The 23,928-nt window shown below is 49.6% G+C and overlaps 1 protein-coding gene across 9 annotated transcripts in view; it reads left to right on the top strand.

The window, feature by feature from the left end:
- Positions 1–20,185, top strand: part of LOC112992799 (mucosa-associated lymphoid tissue lymphoma translocation protein 1-like) — a 32,675-nt gene extending 12,490 nt beyond the window's left edge. For 6 of the 9 annotated variants that reach the window (XM_064517695.1, XM_064517694.1, XM_064517698.1 and 3 more), the window contains 7 exons: positions 1,329–1,506; positions 6,789–6,863; positions 7,601–7,728; positions 8,267–8,398; positions 8,959–9,110; positions 16,149–16,274; positions 17,824–20,185. In XM_064517695.1, the coding sequence (XP_064373765.1) occupies positions 1,329–1,506; positions 6,789–6,863; positions 7,601–7,728; positions 8,267–8,398; positions 8,959–9,110; positions 16,149–16,274; positions 17,824–18,189 (1,157 nt within the window). In that variant the 3' untranslated portion in view covers positions 18,190–20,185. Of the gene's footprint in view, positions 1–1,328; positions 1,507–6,788; positions 6,864–7,600; positions 7,729–8,266; positions 8,399–8,958; positions 9,197–16,148; positions 16,275–17,823 lie in introns of all 9 variants that reach the window. The other 3 variants (XR_010390835.1, XR_010390836.1, XM_064517699.1) reach the window with 3 other exon arrangements.
- The last annotated feature ends 3,743 nt before the right edge of the window (positions 20,186–23,928 follow it).

Genomic DNA, 23,928 nt, shown 5'->3' with positions numbered 1-23,928 from the left:
GAATAGAAACCAAGGATGATTTTAGATTGTCTTTGCTATGAGATCATGCTTTCAGTCCTTCAGCTCCTGTTCCATTCACTGCATCCCTTCCAGCATCAGAGATCAAAAGAGGGTCCCGCAAACTACAGAGGCAGGAGCAGTGTGGGGAAGATAGGCAGTTATTCAATGAAGCAAAGGCTTTGGCAGCAAGTCTGACTTAAGAAGTTCCCCTGCTTTTGCCTCTTAGCTGCTTGTTCCCATTTTGAACTCTAGTTCTCCACTGTCCCATAATTGCGGCAATGCAACTGTTTGCGTCATCTTGTAGAGCTATTTTCAACCCTTTTCAGTTCCCCGAGCTGTCTTTCAACAAAGTCCCGCAAACAGTTGTATCAGTGCTGAGAAGGGCTAGCAAGCCACCGTGCAGCTTCCTTTCGGAAGGCTACAGCTCACATGAGGATCCCCACATGTAAGGAAAGCCCTTCTGCAAAGGCATATCTGGGGAGCTAGATAAGAGTCAGAGAGCAGCACCATCTTTGGCCCCCTCTGTGCTGGGCTATCCAAGCTGGAGGTTCCCATATTGCCTTCTCTCATGAAGACGGAAACTATTATTTTGGTTTACGTGCTTAAGATTAAACCTCCAAACCAAAATCTTTGTTAGATGTTGGACTCCAGAGGTCCCTTCCCACCAACACTTCTAAGAGTCTGACTCCTCTCCCACCTTAAAGGCCTGGGAGCTGGTTTGAGATCATTGAAACATGTGGTACGTGTGTTCAGGTCTCTGTCTTGTTTTTCACTGGTTAATAAATATATAAACACAGGTAGGCTTTTGAAAGCTGAAGGGTGTTTTCCATCACTTAATGCATTGCCAGTCTCTGCTCCAAAACTAGAAAGCTGTGGAGCTTTGCATTTAAAAGGTTGTTAATATATTTTTGATCGGAGTAAAATACTTCTTTGTCCGTTGTCGTCGTCTTACTAAGAGGAAAAACCTTTTTTAACCAAAACTTTGTAAAAAATGGAACTCAGCCTTTCAGATACTGAGCCTGGATGTCGCAGTGCAGGTTGTTACTGTTTAGCAAATATCCAAACCCAGGGACACTGGGATCTCCTGAAGAACAGTGGTGGAAAACCAAGTACATGAGAGTCTCTCAGGGCTCAAAGGAGCAGATTTTAAAGAAAGTCAAAATTGTGAGGTCAATTCAGTTCCAGTTTCCTGCCTAAAGGTGCTACTGGTCCAGGTCTATCCTGTGCCAGTATCTCTTCAGGGTGGAATATGAGACATTGTTGTGGGGAGTTAGTGACGGGCCTGCAGGTTTGCATGGTGACTTATCCTCTCCTTGTCACATTCCCAGCTATATTTTACTACGCCGGGCACGGATACGAACATTCAGGGAGGAACTACATGGTCCCCATTGATGCCCCACAGCCCTATGCCCCCGAGAACTGCATCAGTGTGCAGAGGATCCTCCAGAAGATGCAGCAGCGGCAGACGGCCCTGAATCTCATCCTTCTGGACACCTGCAGGAAATGGTAGGGCGCTTTTCACCTTTCCTCTCCCAGATTGGGCAGAACATGGCATTTAGAGGGCTCAGGAAAGCTGCTGCCAGCCTCAGCCCCCGTTCAGCAATGTCACTGCTCAGAGATGTTGCTGTGGATTGCCAGGGGCACATGCTCTGTCTCTCTGTTGAGCTGAGGCCTTTGTCACAGATTATTAGACTATGTCATAAAGACATCCAAGACTGTTGGGTCTTGCAGGTTCTCTTGGGCAGCCTTGTCAGTCACACATTAGATTCAGCCTTGTAACTGTCAGATCCTGCCTGAGGTCCCATGGAGAGAAGGGGTTGGAGACCTTTCCTTGATTTTTCCGTGATGATTTTCCATGATGAGGAAGCCTGGCTGACTTGAGGCTATTAGAGCAAGTCCTGATGCTTTTCTCAAGCCTGTGCAAGGCCAGCTCTGCCCTAGCATGAAGCGTTTGCTGCCACTAAGCACAAAGACAGTACAGATTTGTCTTTTTACATTTCAGCCCCATCACAGTGGCCCCATTCTGTGCTTCATCTCCAAATGATTTCCCCCTGCACTGAACCATCCAGCCTGGCAGGCTATAACATCCCTCTGCCGTTTCCCTTCTTCACGTTGTTTGGCCCTACTAGTGCAGGAAGGCCACCGAGGTCCACCATGCAAGTTTGGCCCTTTCCTGCTGCTCTGCGGGACATGTCTGGTTGACGTGCCAGCTGGCCCGCTGTGTTTACTTGCTCACTGACCTCACGCTTTCACTGTACGTGTTGCGCTGCATGCTTAGGCTGGACTGTTTAGCTCATCTCTTCTCTTGGCTGTGTTTTTGTTAATGTCTCAGTGAAAAGAGTGCAACATAGCAAACATTTGGGAACATGATGGGGAAAATATTTTATTTTAAACTGTGCTACTTGGTTTTCCTGGCCATTTCCTTTAAGACTTCCAAAGACTTCATGCCTTGAAGTGGGACTGAGGCTGATGCTGAGGCTGGAGATCAGCTTTTTCCCTCTCTCTGTGGAAAACCCATCTTCCCTCAGCTAATTTTCGGGCTGTAGAAAATTACTGTTTGCCCATTTTCAATAGAGTTAGTTAGACTTATCCAGTAAAAGCTGTCATCATTTCATTTATCTGGGGCTCCTGTGGCAGACTTACAGGACAGTAAAGACCCGGAGGGCAAAAGGCAGTAAAGTCTCCCTTTTCTTCCTGTGGTCCTGGACTGAGAACTGGAAAGCTGCTGGATGATGGAGATTTTGAGACTGCAGGCATCTTAGTCTTCTGCCCTGAAAGAACCACCAGCCCCTGGAAAGATGTTACATCTTTGGCACCTTTTACATGTGGTAACAGAGCTTGGAATAGTTGTTTTGAGTAGGTTTACAAGCTGGCACTTATCCTGCTTTTCACAGCTCTAAGTTGCCAACATTGCTGGAAGTTTCTGTCCCTGGTGCTTTCCCTAAATGCCTCATAGTGAAGCATCTCCAGTTTCCCTGTCCTCCGCCTTGCTCCCCTCTGCCCTCAGCACACTGCACGCCTTGCAGAGGGAGCAGAGCCTGTTACGTCTCCGCACCACTGAGTACCTCTCTGCCATCCCAGCACATGCGGCAGCACCTTGCTGCTCTCCCCGGCGTGACGCCAGGCAGGGGACTGCTTGCAGATGAGCAGGAGCACATGGCTCTAGAGGATACACTGATAGGGATATAGTAGCGTCCTCCTGGTCTGCAGATGAAGCAGACTTCCTGCTTGGAAGAATCCCATGGGATAGGGCCCTAAAAGGAAGAGGGATCTAAGAAGGCTGGTTAATATTCAAGGATCGCCTCCTCTAAGCACAAGAGCAGTCCATCTCAATGAGCAAGAAGCTGAGCAAAGGGGGCAGGAGATCTGCATGGATGAATGAGGAGCTAGTGGCAAAACTCAAACAGAAGAAGGGAGTGTACAGAAGGTGGAAGCAGGGACAGGTAACCTGGGAGGAATATAGGGACACTGAGTATGCAGGGATGAGGCTGGGAAGGCAAAGGCCAATATGGAATTTAATCTGGCAAGGGATGTCAGGGACAACAAGAAGAGCTTCTGTAAATATATTGGTAACAAAAGAAAGAATAGGGGAAATGCGGGCCCACTGCTGAATGGGGCAGGGGCCCTGGTGACAAAGGACACAAAAGGCAGAGGTAGTGAATGCCGCCTTTGCCTCAGTCTTTACTGGTCAGACCAGCTCTCAGGAATCCTAGGCCCTGGAAACCAGGGAGAAAATCTGGAGAAAGGAAAACTTTCTCTTTGTGGAGCAGGTTCAGATTTTAGGAATCACTTAAGCAAACTGGATATACACAAGTCTATGAGGCCTGATGGGATGCACCCACAAGTGTTGAGGGAGCTTGCTGATGTCATTGCAAGGCCACTCTCAGTCACCTTTGAAAGGTCATGGCAATCAGGAGAGGTGCCTGAGGACTGGAAGAAAGCAAATGTCACTCCAATCTTCAAAAAGAGCAAGAAGGAGGACCTGGGAAACTACAGGCCAGTCAGCCTCACCTCAATCCCTGGAAAGATGATGGAGCAGCTAATCCTGGATACCATGGCAGAGAGGGCCAATGGTACCTGGGTTGCATTAGGAAGAGCGTTGCCAGCAGGTCAAGGGAGATGATCCTTCTCCTCTACTCAGCCCTGGTGAGGCCACGCTTGGAGCACTGTGTCCAGTTCTGGGCTCCTCAGTATAAGAGAGACATGGAGCTACTGGGATGAGCCCAGCAAAGGGCCACTAAGATGATTAAGGGCCTGGAGCATCTCTCTATGAGGAAAGGCTGGGAGAGCTGGGCCTGTTCAGCCTGGAGAAGAGGAGGCTGAGGGGGGATCTTATCAATGCATATAAATATCAGAAGGGAAGGTGTAAAGAGGGTGGGGCCAGACTCTTCTCAGTGGTGCCCAGTGATAGGACAAGAGGCAATGGGCACAAAGTGAAACACAGGAAGTTTCACCTGAACGTGACAAAAAGCTTTTTTACTGTGAGTGACTGGAGCACTGGAACGGCTTGCCCAGAGAGGTTGTGGCATCTCCATCCTTGCAGATATTCAAAAGCTGTCTAGAATGAGTCCTGGGCAGCGTGCTCTGGGTAACCCTGGCTGAGCAGGGGGGTTGGCCTAGATGATCTCCAGACGTCCCTTCCAACCTCAGCCGTTCTGTGTTTCTGTAATTCTGCGATAAGCTTTGCTGAGCGGAGCTGCTGAATCATCACCACAGCCCATGCCAGATCTGGGGGCAGAGGTTAAGCCAGGAATTCATCCAGATGTCAAACGCACTGCCTAAATATAGCATGGCAGCGTGTAGCTTTGCTGTGCGAAGGCTGCACTGGGATTTCTGACACGAATGACAACAATCTATGAAATAGCTTTTGGGTTGGTGTTTGCTTTCTTGGCATCGTCAGTAGTTTCTGTGCTCAGTGAGTTCTTAAGGCACTTTGGGAGAAGGATGCAATGTGAGGTCTGCTCTGACATTTAGATGAGGCGATGTGGCTGTTTTTCTCTTCCTTGCCTCCCCCCCCCGCCAATCTGACACTTCTTTTCTACACTTTCTCACAGCAAACGCAGCACTTCCATGCAGTAGGTGTTATCCCTGTGGGCTCACGCTGGATTGCTGCAGAAGGCTCTCTCCTGGGTTTATTTTTCGTGAGAAACATAAGCCAGTGTTTCAGCTCAGCAAAGCATCTGCATTTCATAGTTGTGCCTGTTTACACCACTCCTTAAAACAGCGCTCTTTTTCCCAGCACGCTTTTGATGAGACTAATGTCGGGAATTGCAGATAGTTGCAGTCTTCTGATTGTTTGCTCAGCCCCGCTCGAACCAGGGGGAGCTGCATGTGTGTCTAACTTGGAGTATCTCGTCACACCATGTGCTGCCATCAGAAATGTCAAGTCAATAAGAAATACATCCCCTTTGGCCAAATGGTAGCAGATGTTCAGTGTCAGTGCAGGAGGAACCAGGAACGTGTAGTCTGTGTGTAACCTAGTACGTTTATGTGTAGACCAGTGCTAATTTTGGGTGGATGCAATTGCCTCTTCCAGGAATTTCAGCACACTTCCTCCCCAGGCACCGATTTAGGAGGGTTTCTAGCACCTGCTGCTTAGGACAGAAGGAAGACACCATCTCCTATCTGGAATGCAGATCAGAATTGCTTTCACTACAACCGAGTTGCATGAGATGTGCTATATAAATGAGACTTTAATGGGGGCTCATGCAGGAGTGAGCAGTTGTCAGGCCTCTCACTGTGTTCGGTCGTGGTCTGGAAATGCCACTGCTGAAAACATGCAGCTGTAGCAATGTGTCCCTGTTGGCGCAGTCGCGAAAGGCAGGCACCAACTTGTGTCTGTGCAGCCTTGGGTGAGAAGCACCCACCGTGGGGACAGCAGGGATCTCAGCTTATTTTGGGATCTGATATCTTGTGTCTCCTCAGGCCTGGAATCCTAGCTATCTCCATTTGTTTAGGAGAAGCTGGGGGCAGATAAATCTCCCCATTCGATGTTCATATTTAGAATCATCTCTTTTCCAACATTTCTCTTCTGAGCTTCTTTAGAAAATTTATACAAGCCAGATGAATATTCACCATTCAACAGCTTCCCTAGACTTTACCACCAGCAGTAGGTAACTTGCTGGCTGCTGGCCATATAGCAGCCCCTTCTGTTCTCCTCAGCTTGCCAGCTTCAACCCCAGCAAACTACCCTGGGACTGAATAACACCGCCTCTGTTCTCGGCTCTTGTCCCTGTGTGATTGGGAACAGCTCCAAATCACTGGTGTAAACCTCATACCCCAGAAGCAACCAGTCTCTTTGCTGTCCAGTCTAACTCCAGTCAGATGAGCTCCTTAGAAAGGCTTGCCATTGAGTGCCAGCATGACAGCTTTTTCAGTGGAAACCAGTCATCCCAGGCAGATCTAACTGCTCTTGGAAATAGGTGAACCCATACATGCTCTGTCTGAATCTGTGGAAAAACTAACCCTGGGAAGACAGAGACATGGTTGCACCCGCAGCTCTAGGCCTGCTTGTGGGACAGGGAGCAGTTCAGCAGCACAGATAGGCCAGAGCTGGCCCTATCTACTCATTGCCCTGTGGTTTAGGGGTTCTTAGGACTCCTAGCTGTAGTCTCTGTTGCTTCCTGAATAACAGGAGTGGTTATACTTGATGCGTGGGGTGATCCCATTGCTACCCATAGGAGACAGGTTTTGTGGAGCACTCTGGCCCTGTCCCCTCCAGGCACAGGGCCATGCACACACTCATTGATGGCCTCGACACTAACTTGTACCTTCATCTCCTCTTCCAGGTACAACCCAGAGTGTGCCCTGTCCCAGGTGCAGCCGCTGGAGCCCTGGGGCAATACTGTTTATGGCTATGCCACGTAAGTATACTTTGTCATGCCCACGCCATGACACGACCCCAGCACACCCCAAAGCGGGCACCTGCCCATGGTGGCAGGGGCTGGCATAGCCCTGTCTTCTAACATCCTTTCATCCTTGGCGGCTTTGGAGGCTTGAGAGGGTCTTTCTTATATTTCTTCTGGCTCTCACCCTTCACCTCTAGCGTTTGCTCTTCAGGTGCTTCTTTCCTCCTTCCCTGCATTGCCAGTGACTGGAGCTGACCCACCATTCAGTCTGACCCCCTTTCCAAGGCGTTGTGAATGGAGTCTTTCCCCACCACACAATGTCTGCCTCTCCTCAGCTATGGGACTGTAAAGCTAGGCACACAGCTCTTCAGTCCTAAGTTACGTGGGAAGGTGGCATCAGCTCCTGTCATCTGTCCTTCTAGGCCTGAGGCTGATTCCCAAAGCACATGTGCCACGAGCAGGTTACCTGAAGCCTCCCACGATGGGCAAGAGCACTGCTTACTGCTCTAACGGAAGTTCCACAGGCTCTTCAGCTGCTGTCACCCACCAGGGCTGGCAAAAGAGGCTGTGCTCTGCTCTTCCATCTGTTCCCTCCTGCTTGCACAAGCCCTTCCCACCCTCACTTGTGCAGTTGCATGAGGAGTTAACCAAAGCTAGACTCAGCCAACATAGACTGGACGTCAGCAAGCCCCAAGTACCCCAGGGCTTCATGCCAGTCGCAGAAAAGTGAGGACAAGTCATTATTTTTGCAGAAGTGAAGATGCAGAAGCCTATGAGTTGCAGGATGGGGAATTCAGCTCCGGGATCTTCATGAAATATCTGAAGAAACATATTCTGCAGGAGAAAAAAGTTACACATATGCTGGAGGATGTGTTAGAAGGTAAGGGAGTGCTTTTAAGCTGGAAACCACTTATTTCAGTAGCAGTGGTAAGAGGAGATATCAGCAGAGAGTGAGTGATGAGTGCTCAACATCTCTGCAGCCCAGCCATCCCAGCAGGGGTGAGAATGAAGATCAGCACCCACACTCCCCTCTCCTTAAAAGTAGAAAATGCACATGTTTGTGATCTGGAAAGCAGGGAGGCCTGCCAGTCAAAGAGGGAGATCAGGAGTCACAGAGCAGATGCAGTAAGATTGTTAAAGCAGAGCAAGGCCTTCATCTAAATTACTGGTTATCCATTCCTTAAGACACTCTGCAGCGTAGGTGAATCTAGCTCATCCAGCACAACCAAGGAGAGTCCAGCCATGCCAGAAATACAGTACAGGCACAGCAGGACATGCCTTCTAAGAGCTTTTAGTAGCCTGGCAGCAACACCACCAAGATGTTCGTGTAAGGTCTGAAATTCAAGATGAGAAAATTAGGGACCTGGATGCCTCTGGGTGCTGCAGTGCCCTTAGTGCCTCTAAAATTTCTCTCTCAGATATTGGCCGGGATCCTTTGGTCACTGGGAAGCAGGTGATGGAGATCAAGCATACACTGAAAGAAGCCCGGGCCCTGACAGACCCTATCTGCCCCTCGGGAGCAGCCGCGCTGCGCTGGGGACGCGGTCATGGTAAGCATGCAAGTAGTGGGGAGAGCTAACAAGCAAGGAAGGAGGAGCGCTGAGGGGCAAATTCAAGAGAGACTTGCCAAAACAGCACAGCGGGGCTGAGAGGACCAGGGAGCCTCTGTGCCCCTGAGTGCTGAGGATGAGGAGGGAGTATCCAGGCTGGGCAGGGGGAAAGGTGAGAAGGCAGCAAGTGTGAGACTGCCTCTCAGTGCCAGCTGCTGGGTGAGCACTGGGCAGTGTGTAGGGAAAAACCCCGTTCTCCTCCTTGCTTCTGCCTCTGGTTGGGGGTCACGGCACAGCAAGGAGACAGGACAGCAGCACAGGAGTAACGGGAGCACAGCAGAGGAGCACTTTGCTTCGAGATGGAGGCCAGGTGCCACAGCAGGTGGGCTGCTGCACACACGCAGCCTCCCTAAGTGCTGGCAAGCAGGAGAGCTCTCACAGCTGTTTGGGAAGAGGTCGCGTGACATTGGCCTACAGGGAGCAGCTGGGGCTGATGGTGAGAGACCTTGAGGAGCTCAATGCTGTGCTTAGTGCTCATCCCAGTCGACTTTCTCTTCCAGAGCTGCTTAGTGAAATAGTGATGTTCCCGTGCGGGGCACGGGTGGAGCTCCGCTTCCGCCAGGTTTTCTCCAATGTGATTTATGTGTGCGCCAAGCTGCAGGCACAACCGTCCCACATCACTGACGTCCGCCTCCTGCTTTGCCGTCCAACTGTGAGTCCTCTGCAGGGAGGAGCTGGTCCCATTTCCAGTTACTTCTTGGCTCCTTTCCCCAGGGCTTGCACAGGAGAGGGTTTATGGTGAGCCCAGCAGGGAGGTGGGGTGCATGCTTCAGGGTGAGTTTGGAGCAGAGGGGAAGGAGAGGAGAGTGGGTGCAGAGTGGGAGATGTGGCATGAGTTACGTGGTCAGAAGAATCCTGAGGTCTGGAAAGGGCTGAACCCATGCGCAAAGGCAGGCCCTGAGCTAAAAGAGGGGATCATACACTTATTTATTGCTTGCTAGGCTCATTGCTGGGGTGTCTAGCCTAGCTCTCCTCTTCAAAAGCAAGAGCTCTGCTGGGCCTGGTTGCTCCTTGCTCAGTGAGAGGATCCCAGACGGAGCTGTGGCACCAACCCTGTACAGTGTCTGGAAGAAAAGAAAAGGGAAGTGACTTTTCCCATCATGTGACAGTCCTGGTGCACACTCACGTGCCTGCTCTACCTGCGCTACAGATCACTGTGCTCCTGCTCTCTCCAGCCCAGCACCAGGTCTGGGCTCCTCTTTCCTCCCCCCTTCAGACAGAGTGCCTGCAGGGGTTGATGGCATGAAGAAAGACATGCCCATTAATCTGAGCTCTTCCTTCAACAACTGCAGGCTCTATGAGCGCTTGTGTTCAGTCTTTGTCTCAGTCTCCTGAGCTGGCAGTGCAGCAGGTCTCTTCTACCCTTGGGATGGGGGGGGACCAGAACAGCCCTCAAGTGTGTGTAGCCAGGGATTTACACAGAGGTGTAATGGCGCTCTCAGATTTACTCTGTCCATTTCCTAACAATTCTTAACAGAAGTTGCAATTTCTGCTGAGCACTGAGAGTTACATTTTCACGTAACTTGCTATTATAGTCCCTGGTTCAGTGCGAGGATCCCCTTCTCTAATAACATTGACTCAAATAATCCATTTGGCCTCTCTGCAAAGGCCTTGTGCTCGTTGAGTGCTCCTTGCATGCGTCAGTGTCCCACAGACTGCCTGCCACCTTCCTTGCTCCTAATGCATTGGAAAAAGGATTTAACGCTAGTTTTGATGCCTTTAGCTACTTACTCCCCAGACTGATCTTTTTTAGTCTGCCTGATTAAATCTGTGCATTTAATCTGCTGGAGTTGATCCTTTCTATGTTCTTTGTTTGGAAACAGTTCTGGCTCTTTGAATGATGCTTTCTTAATATGCTGTGCTGATGTATCTTAACATAACAGTATATCCTAATGTGCTTGTTCACTCTTCAGCCGTACCAGCTTCCTTGTACCCTTTCTCACACTTCTAACTGGAAGGCACCATGCTCTCAGCGTGGTCTTTTCCAGTGGTCTGCATGCCACCTCTAAGAATTTAATTCTCTTTGCTGCTCCTTTTTGTTAACAATCTTCCTCGTTTTCTGTAGCTCCCTTGCTGAAGTGTAGCACGACTGTGGTGGATTTTTCGGCCCTTGTTGCTCCTGGAGGGATGCTGACCCTAAGTATCTTGTAGTCACTGATGCAGAGCGGTGCGTCCAGTGGGAGGTTTGAAGCCTGATCCTGTCCGTTACTCAGTACCACGCCAGAGCATCATTTCCCCTTGTGAGCTCCCTAACCGTGCGTGAAAATTGTTTGTGTAGTCCGTGTTTGTGTGCATCCACCCCACATTAGTGCTTGTGGGGAAAAGGGGGTCCATCTACTTGCTCCTGCTTCCAGAGCTGGTGCAAGAGAGGCTGAGGAGACCCTAGGGCTCTGGCTGCACTGGGGTCCCTTTCTGATCCCCTGTTCCTGTCCTGCTCCATGGCAGAGCTAGCACACAGTGACCTCCAATGGTGGTTGCTGACATGGCAGCAGATCTCGGCGCTGGCGTGCAGTTCATCTGCCCCCGTTAGACAGCTGCAGTGAGGCCACTCACACTGGTGCTTGGGACCAAGCGGCCTTGCCCACCAACACAGAGATGCAAGGATGTCTGCAGGAGGGCACCTGACTCCCTTTGGGATCTGGGCGAGTGGGCTGCGTCCTCACTGTGCCAACCCTCCTCAGGGATGCCGAGGGGAGCCTGGACGACTGTCTGAGCTGCCCTCGCATTGCTAAGACCCCAGAGCTGGAAGCTGAAGCCAGGCAAACATAGGCATGATGCAAGGTGCAAGTTTTAGCTCCTGAGGAATTAACCCACAGATTCATTTGGTCAGGGAAGTAACAGTTTTTCCATTTTTTATTTTGCCTATCAAAGTGACTTGAGCAGGTAGTCTGGGCTCGCTGTAGGGTTGCCAGAGATAATTACAGTGGCCTTGTGTAGCACAGATCCATTTTCTTTCATTATCAGTGGTAGCGTTCTCTCCCATCTCGTGCCTTGCCTGGCTTGCATTTTTGCTTGACAAGGACTGTCTTCAGAGAGAGAGACTATTTTAGGAAATATGCAGAAAAGAATGATGCTGAGAGTTAGACAGTTCCATTTTTTGCTATGTGCTGCTTAAACGCCTATTTTTTCTTTTTTCTTTCTTTTTCTTTTAACTTTTGTCCTGGATCCCCTTATTTCCAAGCTAAGTCACTTGATCTGGAGCTGTTTGACCTAATGGCATCTCCACTCACCTTTTCCCCAGTTCGTTCAGAATATCTGAAACTCTGGGCAAGCCAAAACTCTGGTCTTGCCAATTCCTGAACATCATCTTCATTAAAAAATACCAAAATCCCCACTGTAGGGATTTTACCATAGAAACATGTATAAATAATTATGAATGAGATGATAGAAAAATTAATTTAGAAAATCCTTTTCTCCATTTCCTGACTCCTACACAGCGAGAAATGATGAAGGAAACTAACAGAAGGAAATACTTGCCTGTATCCACTGTAATTAGATTGTGGTTGTCATTGGAACAGGAGACTATTGAGGCTGGGAATTTAGCAGAGTGCAGATACTTGTGCGAATAGCAAGCTGCTGTCAGCCAAGGGGTACTGAATCTCACGTTTCAGGGCTTTAATTGATCCCTCAGGATTAGGGATTGGAATAAGGACTTGGTGATTCTTTTTTTTCCAATTAACCCCAAATTATTGACAATAATTGACTCTTTCCTGCGGGTGACAGGAGATGGAGGGACCTGCTGCTGAGTAGAGGAAACATCCCAAGAGGTGCTGTCCCCACCAGCCCAAATCCAAGATGACACCTAAGGGGTGCCAAAGCTTTTTCTGCCAACCAACCAGGATCCCATGCTAAACCCATGGGAGGCCCTAATGCAGCCCCACGGAGCCATCTATGGAAGGGGGCTACAAGATCATGGGAATGGGAGTGCAAGGCAGAAAGGATCTGGGTTGGGCAGGAAGAGATGCCTCTCTGCACAGTGAGGTCTTCAGGAAGTGGTGGGAAGAGGAAAGAGTATATTTGCAAAATGGCTTGCAAGATTACTGGGGAAGGCTTCAAACTAGGATCAGGGTGGACAAATGTCAAAACCCTGCAACATGTAGAAGCAGTGGTGCCATGGGCAGAGGCCTAAAACAAGGGAATGAGGATATTTACAGTAAAGTGGAAAGAGGCTGATGAGCTAGTCTAGTAAGCATCCCAGACATCTGAATACTAGTGGAAGAATGAAAAATGACCAGGAAGACCTCAAAGCCTTCATACTCAAGCAAGGCTATGACTGAATGAGTATGACAGTGCCTTGGTGGGATAGTTCAGAAGATGCAAATATTATTATAAAAATATGTTGGTTTTTTTCTGAAAGACCAGGGCTGTGGTAGTGTTTTATATTTTCATTGATGACCTCAGTAATGTTCTATAGCATGCTTTTATTAAATGTGCAGAAGCATGCTGTAACACTTGGCAGCACATAATGCTAAAAGACAGGATTAAGTTTCAGAAAAACTTTAATAACCTGGAGATACAGTCTGCAAGCAAGACTGTTATTCAGCACAGACAGATGCAAGGTGCTACCTGTGGGCAGGGATAAGCAGTAGTGTACACACAGGATGGGGAACAACTCAGGTAACAGTTCTGTCTGGGGTCCACGCTGGTTGGAGAAATGGGAGCAGGGCAGAAAACTGTGCTGAGGATGTAAACAAGAGCTCCAAGGCTTGGATGAGATCCTTTCTGACTCGCTTCGCTGTTGCTGAGGCTGGAGCACTGGGTCCAGTTTTGGACCCATGTTTCATGAGAAATGTGTACCAACTAAAATACATCCCCAGTAATAAAAGGAAAGATTGGAAGAACTGTCATTTAGGCAAGAGAAGCAAAGATTGGCAGAGGGGGGACCCTCAAACACATAAAAGGTTGTTGTGATGATGGAAAAAATAATGGTTTAAATAGCACCAAGGAAGATCCAGGCTGGCCGTGACATTTTCATGGTAAAGAGTGTGGTCCGGGAGAGGTTTTGCCTAAAGGTGTCACAGAGTTACCATCTGTGTAGATCTCCAAGAGCAGCTGGAAATGCATCTGTCGGGCATGACGTATGTCACTGGATCTGCCTTGTAGCAGGATCTGGGCCACACAACACCTTTGGCCCTTTCTACCTTCCTTAGGGTCCATATCCCAGTGGTGAGGGCCCTCAGCTCGGGAACAAGATGCAGGCTCAACCCCCTGTGCAGAAGCAGAGCGGCATTGTGTGGTTGACTGGTGAATCCAAAATCATTTGATCACAAAGTGATTTAATCCGTTAATCATCTAGTCAGAGTGGGATCTGCTAGATGGCAGATCCTCCCTACATGGATGCTGAAGGGACTTTGGGCTTTTCACCACAGCGCTGAGCGTTTGCTCCTTCCAGGGATAGGTGCTCTGGGAATGGTGCCAGGTCTGTGGCAGAGAAAAACAGCGCGTCCGATTTGGACATTCAGCGCTTGGGGCTTGCTCCGTCCCAGTCGCTCAGGGGTGCAGGGTGGTTCACCCCCATCCAAACATCCCAGTGCTGCCTGGCTTTTCATAAGCTGTGTTTTCAGTTGTGATGGAATATTCTTATATTCACGCTAGTCGTGTTCGTAGTATGCTGAGTATTTTTTTAGATAGGTTGAAAAAAGAAAAGGGTGGCCCAGCTGCAATGGGCTTGAAATTGTAGCGCAATAAACAGGTGTTAGGGAGAAGAGTCCACTGTAATAGCACAGATACGAGCACTCCTGCCTTGCTTCTGAAAACCGAACTGTGACATTCATCATCCAAGATTCCTGGTGTCTGCACGGGTGGTAACACAACTGCAAAACCAGGCACTTAAAAGCTACCTGATCCAGACCCCATCCATACCTGCAAGGAGAAAAAAGGGAATATGGTCCAACCCCAGCTCCTACAGGCTGGTGAATCCCCAGAGAGGAGACAATTAGAGGAGTCACAGATGTGAGGATGCACCAGGAGAAGGCAGAGCTGCAAAAGTCAAAAGATGTGGAAAGAGCAACGGGGAGGCTAAGGAGAAAGTCAGAGGAGAGGCCTCGGCTCTGGAGAGTGACATGGCATCAGAGAGCAGATGTGGGCAGGGAGGAGACCAGTGACAGGGTGACCATGCGGATGACTTCTGACCATGGACTGGACAGATTGTTTTCCTCATAGCAAATAGGGCATTCTGGGTATGACAAGTCTAGCAAGGTTCAAAACGAAATTGGGCATGTTCATAAGAGTCCACCAAAGGCTGCTGAAAGCACAGACACCACCTCCGGCCCCGGAAGTCACCACTTTTCCCGTTGCGGGAGGCCGGCAGCGTGGGCTCACCCTGGGCAGGGGCACACTTGCGTTCTCCTGTCCTTCCCTAAGCACATGCTGCAGTGCCTTCTCAGCGACACCAGGTGAGATGGAGCCGGCTGGACCCAGTACGGCCACTTGTTCCTTAATGCGGTCCTCCCGCTGAAGCCCTGCGGCCTTAGTAGTGGTGTCCAGGCTGATCTTCCCTGTGCTTGGAGAGCCTCTCTGTTTTGAAATGCAAGTTTAGTTTAACCCAGGCTGCTGGGCTTGGAGGGGCCGTGACTGCATCAGAGGAGCAGATGGGAGATCAGAGCAGATGATCTGATGCAAAGAGCTGAGGCGAGCCTGGAGCAGGGCCTGCAGAGACGCTGGCTGGCATAGGAAGGAGAGAGCAGGAGAGGGCAGTATTCGTTGGCAGAAAGTGCTCTGCATTGCAGTCTGTCTCCTCCCATTTCACAGTTCAGACCTGTCAAAGAAACCAGGATGAGGCCACCCTAAGGAACACGGCAGGAGGGCGGCTACATCCCCCTACGAGCTGTGTCCTCCCCTTGCTGGCACAGCTGATTCCCTTTCTGCCAAGTCCATTGACTGCCCTGATCTTTCCTAAAACTCCCTGCGGGTTCTCATCATCTTTCTGGTAACAAGTTGCTGAGTGCAGAGAAAGGATTTGGTTTTGCTTCGTATAGAGAAAATGCTGTTTCTGCAGCCTGCCTCCAATGGACCCGCTGGACCAGCTCTAGAGGGATGAGGTAGTGCTCACTCCCGTTCTAGCAGCCTTGCAGTCGGGGTGACCCTGACACCTGCAGGTCCCAGACAGCGTTTGGGGTCAAGCATCTGAGCTTCCAACCCTGACCTTCTCCCTTGCATCCCAGCCTGAAACAAGTTGCTTTGTCCACTTGCACCTAGCAATTGGGAGGTGCGTAAAGACTAGCATGAATGTCCCCATCACAAACCACTGTTTTCAGCCCCCTTGTGCTGTGGGAGCCCTCAGGGCTTCTCTAACCTCTGTGACCCTGCGAGGTCCCAGATAGCCTCCTGCATCAGCATGCTTAGTGCGGCATCTCACACCGACAATGAGAAAGCTTTACAAGGGTTGGCCCCTCCTTGCTCTCCACCAGCTTTATGCAGGGCCACAACGAGCCCGCCTGGGCCACTCGGCTCCCGTGGCCAAAGGCAGACCAGCACATCCTTGCTCTGGCCAAGCTAGGCTGGCAGGAGCAAGCTGTAGCAGCTAACAGAGCCAGCTTGCAGAGTACCACCATCGCATATGGGGGGGTGGTAGATAATGGGTCCCAGGTTGTCACCCATCCTAGAGGACTCAAATCCAAAACAAGATACAGTATGTTTGATGGGCTGATGCTGAAAACTTGATGTGTTTCCTCTTGTTTTCCCAACCCAGGAGAGGCAAGATGTGACCATCCTGAAGGGCAGCCACCCAGACCACGTGGAGTCTCTACTTGCCTCTGTTTTCAAGCAGGAGGAGCAAGACTGTGCGTTCCAGCTCAGTGGACTGCAGAAAACTCAGGTAAAAAGCTGCTGTGTGGGAGTCTATGCAGTTCTCCCACACCCTCGTGTAACTGGTGCTCTCTATCCCTGCCTGCTCTGGCCTTGTGTGCCCCTCTGCTATTCCTGGACTGCATGCAGCAGTTGACCGGAAACTGGACTGAGACCCTTCTGTCTTGCCTGGTAACACCCAGGTGGGTGTTCTAGGAGCCCAGACATCTCTGAGGCACAAAAGCCTGCCTCTTTCTGCTGGTTCACCCTGCCCTTCTGCACTCTCTGGCCAAAGAGGCTGTTCTTTTCCCCCATGCCTTTTTCAGGCTGGTGCTTTGGTCCTGACAGAGATCAGAGTAACCTGAATGTTTCAGGTGAAGGAGGATGTCTAACTAGGCTTGCGTGCTCCTCGGGGAGCTGGGTTCGTGGGCTGGCCAGAGACTCAAACAGTGGGAGGAATTAGCCCCTGCCTTCAGAGTATTACTACCAAGCCCTCTTTGCTTGAACCAAGAGCAAGAAGGATTTCAGAAGACACTCAGACTATATTTAAAGACCGAAGAAAAGGCAGAATTGCTAGTCCCATGGCTTGTCTCTTCCAAAGGATTATCTCTCCCAAGCAGCAGTGTGTACCTTGTTTCTTGTTTGATCCCCTGCACCCCTGTCTTACGTGGATCTTGTGAGGTGCTTATCTGCACAAGTAAAGCCTCTGCTCTGCATGGTCTCGCACCAAATGCAATCAAGCTGCTGTCTAGATCTGCTTGAAACAAGCTCAGTTTGCTCAGTACCTTAAGTGCCTCAGTGTATGGTCGTTCTTCCAGTCCTTGATTGTTCCTGGAGCTCTTTTCTGAACCCTTTCCAGGCATTCAGTGTTGCTTTTTAAGTGCAGACTTGGGACCTGGACCCTGCAATGCCTGCCAGACACGTAGGGAAAATCTCCCTCCTGTTCCATTATCCATCTTCCTGCTTTGTACAGCCAGGTGTCTTAGGCACAGCCCTGTGGTAGGAGTTCATGTTCAGGAATTTGGCTGCCACTAATATGTTACTTTCTGATTTCTTCACCATCTTTGTAAAGATCTAAAATAGTGCTAGACTGAGAATGGATCCCTGCAGAACACTGCTGTTTTAAACTGCCAGCTTTCACAATGTGATGCGCATTTTATTTAAGTGGCTCATATCCCTCCCCTTGCGTGCCTCTCTCTCGTGTGTGCTTTGGCCAGGACGGACATCACGGTGCTCCTCGCATGGGTGCAGTTTTCCTGGGCACAGTCCTCTCCACTCCTGCTCCCCTGCAGCAGTATACTGGGGAGGTGACGCTCTCAGTGACAGTGCGCTGACAAGGCACCGCAAGAACCCTGAAATCCAGAAACTGTATCTCAGGCCCACAACCATCATGAACATATATTAGAGCTCATTTACTCTGGCAGTAGCATTGCTCCAGCACACCACAGTATGGGGCTGTGAGCCTGCAGAACAGCCAGCCAAGCCTGTAATTTCTTGACAGTGGTTGTAGAAAAAGCGAAAAAGTTCTGCTTTAAGTCTTGGACTCTGATTCACTCTGTGTTCTCTGCTCTCCTCTCCAGACAGATGTGCTCCTGCAGTTGGATTTGCATTACACCCAGCTAAGCACAAAGCAGAGGACTTGTGAAAGCCTGCAGAAAGTCCTCCAGAAATCTCTGGTAGCGCAGTTGTTCAGTCACAGAAGTTCTGCCCAGCCGAGCTACCAGCAAACTCCAGCATCTGCAGGCAGCCTGTGCCTCAGGGACACGTCCACGTCCACAGTGAGCGGCCCAAAGGCACAGGCACCTCTGAGGATGGGCTCGGGACATAGCTTGCCGAACAGCAACCCCTCCAACTCATGCAGTGAGCCAGAAGAGAACGACGAGAGCAACTTGAGTGAGCTCTGCTCAGCGCTGCTCCGGGCTGGCCCAGGGCAGGACTGTCCCTGATACCTGCAGACTGTCATGAGCAGCCTGGGAACTGTATTTTCGAAAAGGCAACAGTTATTCCAGTGATAAATACGACACAAGTTGTCAGCTGCCTTCAGCCTCAGCAATTGCTCTGGCCAAATCAGGCTGCATGTGGCTGAGGCTGCTTTTGGTAAGGCCTCTCCCATCTGTGCCCTGCAACGTGCAGGGCCAAAGCCTGCTGGAAGTAACCTCTGTCCCACAAAATGTTCTGCGCTGTTGGGAACACTGAGGAGTAATTGTCATGTCTAGTGGAAGACAGGGCCACCCTACAAGTCATAACATTTCCAGGCAAAACCTAATATTGCTCATAGTCAAGGGCACTGGCTGATATTTTCTTAGAATTAGCCTTTGCTAAGCAAGTGCCCGAAAGCAAGCATTACAGCATTAAACATGGTGAGGTAGGATACCCATAAACACTACAGGCCTGTGCTGCAGCAGGGACACAGTCTAAAAACCCAAACGCAACTGCAGACTCTCATCACGCTTGTGCAGGTGACACAAGGAATTAATGAGTGATCAAGATAAAACTGTATGAATGTATAAGCTTTCCCCCAGGCTTACAGTGTGGTTTTCTTTCCTTGTAAGTCCTGCCTATGTAAAAGCAGATGTTAAATTATGTGTTTATGTATTTCTAAGGAATGCATTTATATTTTCCTGATTGCGAGGAAAAGGAGGTTGAGATGTCCTGTCAAATGCATGTTTACAACTGAGGCTGGTTTTCCATCAGTAGTAGCTACAGATTCACACTTCCACCTGCCCCTTCTAGCATGTTACACACAGACATAAAAAGGTGTTAAATCTTGTGTGATCCTGAGTTCCTCTCACATGCAGAACCTCCTAGCTGTGGGATAGGGAAAGGACAGGATGGAGGAGGGAGAACCTCAAAGAATTTTTTATTAGTATCAGTTTTTTCAAAGTACCTATCTCTATCTGTGTGCGTTCACCCTGGGCAACCTCAAGTCCTACCTTTCATGCAGAACCAGCTGTCCAGAAAGAGCCACAGGTGAGCAGGGACCAAAAGACAATCTAAGTAGGTGCAGTACCCCCTGCCTGCTTCTGCAATACTTGTTTAATAAAGGTTTTGGCATAGTGCCAGGTGTGAGATATAGTGCATAGTGAGCGTAGTGAGGTGTGGGATCTCTGTCCTTGGAGACAGTCAACTCTGGACTGGAGAAGATGTGGATGAACTGATTTAATTTGACCCTGCTTGGAGCAGGATGTTGGACCAGAGACCTCCAGAGGTCCCTTCCAGTTATGATTTTGTGGAAGGAGGAACTTGGAGATCAAGAGCTTCTTGTAAGCTCAAGGATGGCAGAGTGGGAAGAGCACCTGATGTCTCCTGTCCAGGTCTAAAAGAGGGATGGATAGAGCATTTTCTATGTTATGGTTCTCTGTCAGCAGCAAAGATGCTTGTATCTCAGTCTACAGTGGGACTGTCTATTCCAGCATGGAAAAGTATGAAATGCTACTTCCAGATAAACTATCCTACAAGTGCTGGAAACCTGTCCAAAGTGAACAGAGGAGGCTTTTACTCTCCTCACTGTGTTGAGGGGAAGAAGAGAGGCCCCATCTGGCCCAAGGCTAGAAAGTCGCCTAGGAAAAAATGCAAAGCTCCTCCTTGCCCTTCTCTCCTAAATGTAGCTTAAATAAGATGGACTGATAAAGAAAGTAAATCAGAGGAAAACAATCTAATTGAGGGGAGAACCAAAGATCAAATCAGCACTGTAGAGACTTAAGGATAGATCAGTGGGAATTGCTGTGCAGGCAGCTGGGAGGTGCTGAGAGTCTCGTTGCTCACTGCCTCTGAGAACAGCATGCAAAGGGAGGGATTATGTACATCTCTCTATAGCTGTCGGGGCAAAATACATCTGTGGCTCGCATAATCCTGGCAAATGGCATCTCATGTGAAGGCTGAGCTTACTCAAAGCAAAGCTGTTTATTTTTTTCTGAATAAAACACTACTGGTGTTTTTGAATTGTATTGTTTGTACTAACAAACAAAGAAGGAGTGGTTGGAGATGTGAAGGTTGGGGGCAGCCTTGGCTGCAGTGACCATGAGATGGTGGAGTTCAGGATCTTGTGAGGAAGAAGCAGGACAATAAGTAGGATTGCAACCCTGGACTTCAGGAGAGCAAGATTTGGCCTCTTTAGGGACCTACTTGGAGGAATCCCATGGGTTAGGGCCGTAGAAGGAAGGGGAGTCCAAGAGAGCTGGTTAATATTCAAGCTCAAGATTGGTGCGTCCCTATGAGTAAGAAGTCAAGCAAAGGGGGGCAGGAGACCTGCATGATGAGCAAGGAGCTCCTGGCAAAACTCAAACAGAAGAAGGAAGTATACATAATGTGGAAGAAGAGACAGACCACTGAGGAGAAATATAGGAACATTGTCAGAGTACGCAGGGATGTTATGAGGAAGGCCGAGGCCCATTTGGAATCAAATCTGGCAAGGGATGTCAAGGACAACAAGAAGGGCTTCTTCAAATACATCAGTAGCAAAAGGAAGACTAGGGAAAATGTGGACCCGCTGCTGAATGGGGTGGGTGCCCTGGTGATGAAGGTACAGAGAAGGCAGAGTTACTGACTGCTGCCTTTGCTTCAGTCTTTACTGCTATGGCCAGCCCTCAGGAATCCCAGACCCTGGAGACAAGAGAGAAAGTCTGGAGAAAGGAAGACTCCTTTAGTGAAGGAGTTAGAGATCAGGTTAGATATCATTTAGGCAAACTTGACACCCACAAATCCATAGGCCCCAATGGGATGCACCCAAGAGTGCTGAGGGAGCTGGCAGTTGTTATTGCTAGGCCACTCTCAAGCATCTTTGACAGGTCTTGGAGAGCAGGAGAGGTGCCTGAGGACTGGAGGAAAGCCCATGTCACTCCAGTCCTCAAAAAGGGCAAGAAGGAGGACCTGGGAAACTACAGACCAGTCAGCCGCACCTCCATCCCTGGAAAGGTGATGGAGTAGTTCATCATGGATGTCATCTCTTAGCATGTGGAGGAAAAGCAGGTGATCAGGAGTAGTCAGCATGGATTCACCAAGGGGAAATCATGCTTAACCAATCTGATAGCCCTCTATGATGGAATAACTGGCTGGGTAGATGAGGGGAGAGCAGTGGCTGTTGTCTACCATGACTTCAGGAAGGCTTTCTACACTGTCTCCCATAACATCCTCATAAGCAAGCTCAGGAAGCGCAGGCTAGATGAGTGGACAGTGAGGTGGATTGGGAGCAAGCTGGATGGCAGAGCTCGGAGGGTTGTGCTCAGTGGTGCAAGGTCTATTTGGAGGCCTGCAGACAGCAGTGTCCCCCAGGGGTCAGTACTGGGTCCAGTCTTGTTCAACTTACTGTCAATGACCTGGATGAAGGGACAGAGTGCACCCTCAGCAAGTTTGCTGATGATACAAAACTGGGAGGAGTGGGAGATACACCAGAGGGCTGTGCTGTCATTCAGAGAGACCTGGACAGGCTGGAGAGCTGGGCAGAGAGAAACCTCATGATGTTCAACAAAGGCAAGTGCAGGGTCCTGCACCTAGGGAGGAATAACCCCATAAACGAGTACAGGTTGGGGTTGTCCTGCTGGGAAGCAGCTCTGCAGAGAAGGCCCTGGGGGTCCTGGTGGACACCAAGTTAACCATGAGCCAGCACTGTGCCCTTGTGGCCAAGAAGGCCAACGGTATCCAGGGGTGCATTAGGAAGCGTGTTGCCAGCAGGTTGAGGGCAGTGATCCTCCCACTCTCCTCAGCCCTGGTGAGGCCACACCTGGAGTACTGTGTCCGTTTCTGCGCTCCCCAGTACAAGAGAAACATGGAACTAGTGGAGAGTCCAGCGTAAGACTACAAAGAAGATTAGGGGATTAGTGCATCTCTCCTATGGGGAAAGGCTGCAAGAGCTGGGACTCTTCAGCCTGCAGAAGAGAAGACTGAGGGGGAATCTTATCAATGTATACAAATATCTTAAGGGAGGGTGTCAAGAGGATGGGGCCAGACTATTTTCAGTGGTGCCCAGTGATAGGACAAGAGGCAACAAGCACAAACTGAAACACAGGAATTTCCATCTGAACATGAGGAAAAATTTCTTTACTGTGGGGGTGACAGAGCACTGGAACAGGTTGCCCAGAGAGGTTGTGGAGTCTCCTTCGCTGGACATATTCAAAACTCGCCTGGACATGATCCTGTGCAGCATGTTGTAGGTGACCCTGCTTGAGCAGGAGGGTTGGACTAGATGATCTCCAGAGGTCCCTTTCAACCTCAACCATTCTGTGATTCTGTGAATGCATAGGGCTTCATGTGGAGCAGAGTTAAAGGTCTTTATTTTTCCCTCTAATTGCTGGGTGCAACTTAATTCTAACCTGCTGTTTTATGCTTTAAACTTTAAGTTCTAAGCTCTTCTCTGTGGAGATTACTTCATTTTTTAGGTAACTGTATTTTGAAGTTTGCATTTAGAAGATGGATAAAATGACATTAGATAAGAGGTAAATAAAATAATGTCAGCCTTTACTGTGAGTTATCCGTCTCCTTGGTAAGGTATTGCCCTAACATGGCTGGGCTAGGCTTAGGGGGTCTGTTGTCCTGGGAGGCTTGGTGCCAGCCACAGGACTTGTCCTTGTCACTGACTCTTTTGCTCCCTCTAGGAGACCCTGCAGCCAAGCCCAGCCCTACCACCATGTTGCTGCTTACCTCAGTCAACAGCATGGTACAGCTGCAAACACAAGCACTTGCAAAGCTGAATTGCAAAAGTGGAGGCCAGTCACATCCTGGACCTCTGGCTGGGGGTGACAGTGTACTGCCCTGCCTTCTGATCTGCCCATTTTTGTCTTCACTGTGAGCTGAACCTCATTAGCCAGTTTATCCATCTGTCCAGCATTCTGCACTCGCCCTTGAAGTCCTACAACATCTGCTTCACCCTGAGACCAGTGTCACCCCCATCCAGCTTGATGGTGATTCACACTTGGGTCTGGATTCATTTTAGGAGTGGGTGAAGCTGCTCCTACCTCCATTCCCCTACCTTAGATATGAAATCTAAACTCTCCCATGGTGGGTTAGATGTTCAATCCCAGTCTTCTGAATGCCAGCTCTGTTTCCACCATCCAGCATGGAGGATGGGTAACTCCTCCAACATTCCTGTATGCTGGATATTGTGACCCTGACCAGCAGGTCCATGTGCTTCCTCATTTGCAGCAATAGTCTTTGGGCTCCATCAGCTCCCTGTGGTCCCCCTGAGGTGCAGGAAGGAAGGGGTGCCCATCTCTGTGCGATGTGCTAGCATTTCATATTCTGGTCTCAGCATGGCAGTGGCCAAGTCTCCTTCCCAACAGTCTCCTTCCAGTCAACCCTTAATTTCTCATGTCATTACCACCATTGTAATCCTCCTTGGCCCTTTATGAATGGTAGTGAACTCAGGTGCTCCTGGGACTGTCCCCCTCTGCCTATCCTGATTCCAGCCCAGAGCCCGAGGATGGGGACAACATAGACAGGCTGCTGAGCAGCCTGCTGTCCTCACGTCCCCACCTCAACACTGCAGTGACTGAGCTCCCAAATCAGCCACTTCATCCGACACCACATCCTTCTCCTCCCTGATCTGATTGCCTCTCTCTGTAATGTGCAATAGAGAGGTTGGTTGCCTGGACAACACTGTTTTTTTTCCCTTCTCTCTCTCTCGCTGAGACTTTACCTCACCTCTTGTTACTGTGTCTCTCTGACTTGCTCTCCTCTGCCATGGCACTGAC

The sequence above is a fragment of the Dromaius novaehollandiae genome, chromosome 10 (genome assembly GCF_036370855.1).
Source record: "Dromaius novaehollandiae isolate bDroNov1 chromosome 10, bDroNov1.hap1, whole genome shotgun sequence".
NCBI lineage: Eukaryota > Metazoa > Chordata > Aves > Casuariiformes > Dromaiidae > Dromaius > Dromaius novaehollandiae.
The sequence above is the reverse complement of the archived record's forward strand: the minus strand, read 5'-3'. Positions and strand labels throughout refer to the sequence as shown.